The sequence below is a fragment of the Oncorhynchus mykiss genome, chromosome 18 (assembly GCF_013265735.2).
Source record: "Oncorhynchus mykiss isolate Arlee chromosome 18, USDA_OmykA_1.1, whole genome shotgun sequence".
Lineage (NCBI taxonomy): Eukaryota > Metazoa > Chordata > Actinopteri > Salmoniformes > Salmonidae > Oncorhynchus > Oncorhynchus mykiss.
In genome coordinates this window covers 64,673,527-64,677,690 of record NC_048582.1, presented here as the reverse complement: position 1 = coordinate 64,677,690, position 4,164 = coordinate 64,673,527, and the positions used below count along the sequence as shown (strand labels likewise).

Here is a 4,164-nt window from a genome sequence, read left to right as displayed (position 1 = left end):
TCAATATTGAACACAAAATGCTGGACCATGACGTCATCAAATAGGGACATCGAGCCGTCTAGTCGAAGATTGTCATTTAGATTGACAAGATAGTAAAGTGACCGCTCTAAAAATGGAATTTACATGTCCTCAAAGATGGAAGGCAGACGTGAGGAGGTGACATCAGGTGGGACCCTTCTAGCCAATGACAAGGCAGAACAACATGCCATAGAGATAGATAGAGGACTCATACTTGTAATTGTGCCATTATAGCGTCTGTGACAGCAAGGGCAGCGCCATTGGGGCTATCTCAATTTTTTAAGTAGTCTATTTTCTTCTTTTACATTGGCTGATTGCTCACAACTTATTGGAATCCCCTCCCAGTTGGCTACCTTAAAATGGCGGAATCCAACAATGGCAATGGTTATGCTATCTATGATGAGTCCTCTATCTATCTCTATGACAACAGGCACAACTGCAATATAAAGTCGTTTCCGAAATGCCACGTAGGTCTACTTATATCAGTGCATTCAACCTAACCATTTCGAAACTTCTATTCGATAAAATAAGCCTTAGGTAGTAAATGAGCAATTACATTTTTTTACATACAATTACATACAAAAATTCCTCACTTCGTGGGTTTATTTCGTGGAAAGATTTTAGGTGGAGTAAAATCTCTCGCTCCGCCTTTTCCTCTCTGTTCTAGCGCAGAGCTCGGTGCTTCTAGCAAGTGTAAACAAAAGGAAATTGACATCTTGCAGTCTTGCATATCTTGGAAAGGCAATCGGCGGATCAAGGTTTTTACTTGTTGAGTAAATCGCTAGCTATATTTTCATACTAGTGTGTTATTTGAGTATTCAATTTTTGTGTATATCCTCGCGCATTTTAACTTGAGCTTCAGATTGAGCAGAAGAAGTGAAAGTCAAAACATGGTGGAGACACGCACAGGTGAATATTTTATTTATTTAACCTTTATTGAATTAGACAAGTCATCCAAGGACTCTTAACGATATGCCCCTCGAACATATGCAATGACTTATAGCTAGCAGTTGTATTCTTTTAACATGTTTTCTGGCAGTACCGTTAGAGTCCTTGGACAGCTCCGATGATGAACCCCTAATTGCATTAGTAAAGAAGAAGCCGCAGCACATGGAACACAATGGGACTCAGGGTGAAAAAGACCAGAACCGACAACCTGAACCTGAGTCAAAGAATAGCACTAGAAAAGATTCTGGTGAGCGAACACTACAGTGAAATTAAAACCTTTAAACACCTATTTAAATATATTTATAATTATATATTTATAATTATATATTGTTGATCATCATATTCACTGTTTATGTGATTAGGGTTGGATGACACCTCAGATGATGAGCCCTTGACGAAGTTGCTGAATAAACTTTCCAGAGCTAAAAAAGCCACTGTACAAGCAAAGAGGCCAGGGACTACTGATATCAAAAGAGGAACAGGTAATGGCATCAAGAAGACAAACAACAAATTCACAGGTGGGAACCCCTCTCAAGCTCCTCAACATGTAGGCTATGCCCTGAATACAACACACACACACAAACCCACACACTACTATTCCGAATGGAAAGGAGGTATCAATTTTATTTAGTCTTTGTCATAATTGTAGGTTCAACCCAGAATGAGGACTCCTATGGTAGCTCAGACGATGAGCCCTTGATAAAGATGGTTAGAAAGATCCCTAAACAGACATCATTGCCATTCAAAAAGAGACCCTTCAACACAGCCAGAGAGGTGAACGATGTGAAGAAGCGCAGAAATAGCTCACAGAACACTAATAAAATGAGCACAGGTGAGACTAGTTCCTCACATCTTGTATTTAGAAAATAAATACAGAAATTAGCTAAATGGATTCAGCGGGACTAAACTTGCTTTCCTCTTCACATTTGTTCTTCTATGTAACTAGATTCATCATCAGGTGACAGCTCAGATGAAGTGCCCCTGATTAACATGGTCGACAAACTCAAGACACAAATGCGAACGAAGACACCCACCACTACAGCCAGAAAAACACCTGGCATTAAAAAGCCCAGAAAAGTTTTTAAAAAACACAACAGGAGTATAGGTGAGAATACATATCGCCTCTTGGCTCCGATGCTTTCACCGTGACATAATATTTTGGAGACTTGTATCCTTGTTTCTAATTCAAATGTTTTGTTTTCTGATTGCATGATCAGAGACCTCAGATGACAGCTCTGATGATGAGCCATTAATATATCTGACCAAGAAGTCTCCATCTAAAGAGACTGAAAGGAAAATACTGAAGAGGTGTGTCACTAAGGAATCAAACAGCAACAACTGTAATAAAATTGAAGGGAAAATGAGCAGAGGTAACTAATTCTGCAAAGCACTTTTTCAATTTTATTGCACAATATCCTGGCAGATCAGGTTGGGTCGCTGAATTTGGGTCGTTAAATCTCTCTAATATTTTTTGCTTCATCCTGTTTGAATTGTCAGAGGAAGAGGTGAGTTCTGATTCTGATGATAAGCCCTTGATAAATCTAGTCAAGAAGCCTCTTAAAGCTGTAAAGAAGACCACGACGCCGTTAAAGAAGAGGAGCGTATCAGAAAAGACTGTGGTAGCCAGAAAGAAGACGAGACCAGACATTATGAACAAAGCAGTCATCAGACGGAGCACCAAAGTTGTCCAAAGAACACGTGAAGGTGAGAATTCTTTTTCAGCACAATCCAAAATACACCTTAGAATAAAATAGGTTGTCTTGTTTTATGCAATAGTTGATCATTTGTATTGCTTTATCAGGGTCTTTGGATGACAGCTCAGACGATGAGCCCTTGAGTAAAAAGATGGTGAGAAATCCACAAATGAAGAGCCTAATGGTGATTCTGGAGAGATGTGACACTGAAGAAGTCTTGGAAGATAACTATAGAGCCAACGTGGGAAACACCGGTAAAAGAAGTGCAGGTAAGAATTCCTCTTATCGTATATTTCCGTTCCCATATGGAATATCTTTGACATAGTCTACAGCTGCACTGTTTGATAGATAACATTGAAATCGGCTATTCTCTACCTATTATGCAGAGCACCTATAGTTGTTTATTTATTTGCCAGGGGATAAGGAGAACTCCGATGATGAACTCTTGATAAAGATGGTCACGAATCCCCCTCATTCTTCACCAGAAACTATGGCAGAGAAGGAAAATAAGTCAGAAACTGCCCTTACGATGAACCTTTGATAAAGATGGTTGGAAACTCAGTCATGTTCAAGGGATATTATAGATACTGGAATAGTGACTTTGTTTTGGGAAAACGTTGAGTAACAAATTTGCCGGGAAGATGGCACAATTGTTACTGACACAACAACCCCATTTTTTATTGCATGAGTTTACAGTGTTATGGTGAAAAAGAAATATGTGAATTGTCTAAATATTTTGGTGATCTGGAATCACTATTTTCATGTTAGAATTTTGTAGTGTTTTAAATTTTGTAACTTTTTCTATAATTTTTTAAAAATATTTTTTTACCACTTGGATGCTGGTGGTTTCATGTCTATAGCATATTTATAACCATGCGAAATTTGACTCCCTCAATAGATCCAATTCTTAATTGTTGCCAATACTGTCTCCAGCATAATGAATTATAGAGTACATTTGTGTGATCGAATGCAATACCTTCCTCCTCCCTATTCCTTTTGACTGGAACGGGCCATCACTGGAAGCAGTACTATGCATTGTAAATGTTCTTGTTTCAGTCCAAGTATAAAGGGCGCTGCCATTCAATTGAGAGATTACATTTTTTTTTGTTGTATTATTATTCATGAATTGATTTTGTTTTCAACCATTTTATTAAAAGAACAGAAGTTTCCCATTTTGTCTTGTTTCAATGGGCAGAACGTATGCTTTAAAGACCACCGACAGACACAGCACCTATTTTTTTGTTGTTGTTGTTGCAAACACGGATGCAATGTTCTTGAGTTTGACTGTCATTGTTAAGGCATTTTTGAATTGCTAAACATGAGGTATTAACATAGATTCAGTACAAAAATATACACTTTGTTACAACAAAAAAAAAACGATGAATGTATCATACAATAATCTATTCAGACAGAGTAGTTTTAGGTCCTGCTGGCCGTTTTTGTCTTTTTAGGAAAATGTGTGATGTCAGTCATTCCCAATGGAACACGCCTTCACTTCTATGGG

The 4,164-nt window shown here is 38.1% G+C and overlaps 1 protein-coding gene across 9 annotated transcripts; it reads left to right on the top strand.

Moving 5' to 3' along the window:
* Positions 1–358: 358 nt before the first annotated feature.
* On the top strand, positions 359–3,832 carry LOC110496685 (protein DEK). 9 transcript variants are annotated; one of them, XM_036953498.1, is made up of 9 exons: positions 359–927; positions 1,058–1,213; positions 1,329–1,484; positions 1,598–1,798; positions 1,913–2,071; positions 2,184–2,336; positions 2,512–2,670; positions 2,768–2,929; positions 3,077–3,832. In XM_036953498.1, the coding sequence occupies exons 1-9, from the start codon at positions 909–911 to the stop codon at positions 3,199–3,201; spliced, it is 1,290 nt and encodes a 429-aa protein (XP_036809393.1). In that variant the 5' UTR covers positions 359–908; the 3' UTR covers positions 3,202–3,832. The 9 variants fall into 9 exon arrangements, with proteins under 9 accessions (XP_036809393.1, XP_036809396.1, XP_036809391.1 ...); XM_036953501.1 differs by having other exon boundaries at positions 360–927; positions 2,464–2,670; positions 3,047–3,174; XM_036953496.1 differs by having other exon boundaries at positions 385–927; positions 2,464–2,670.
* Positions 3,833–4,164: the final 332 nt, after the last annotated feature.

What these genes read in the sequence shown, in the direction of transcription:
- LOC110496685 (XM_036953496.1), top strand. An exon ending in CACTAATAAAATGAGCACAG is followed by an intron (nt 1,799 to 1,912) that starts GTGAGACTAGTT and finishes CTATGTAACTAG; the next exon opens with ATTCATCATCAGGTGACAGC. An exon ending in TGAAGGGAAAATGAGCAGAG is followed by an intron (nt 2,337 to 2,463) that starts GTAACTAATTCT and finishes TTGAATTGTCAG; the next exon opens with AGGAAGAGGTGAGTTCTGAT.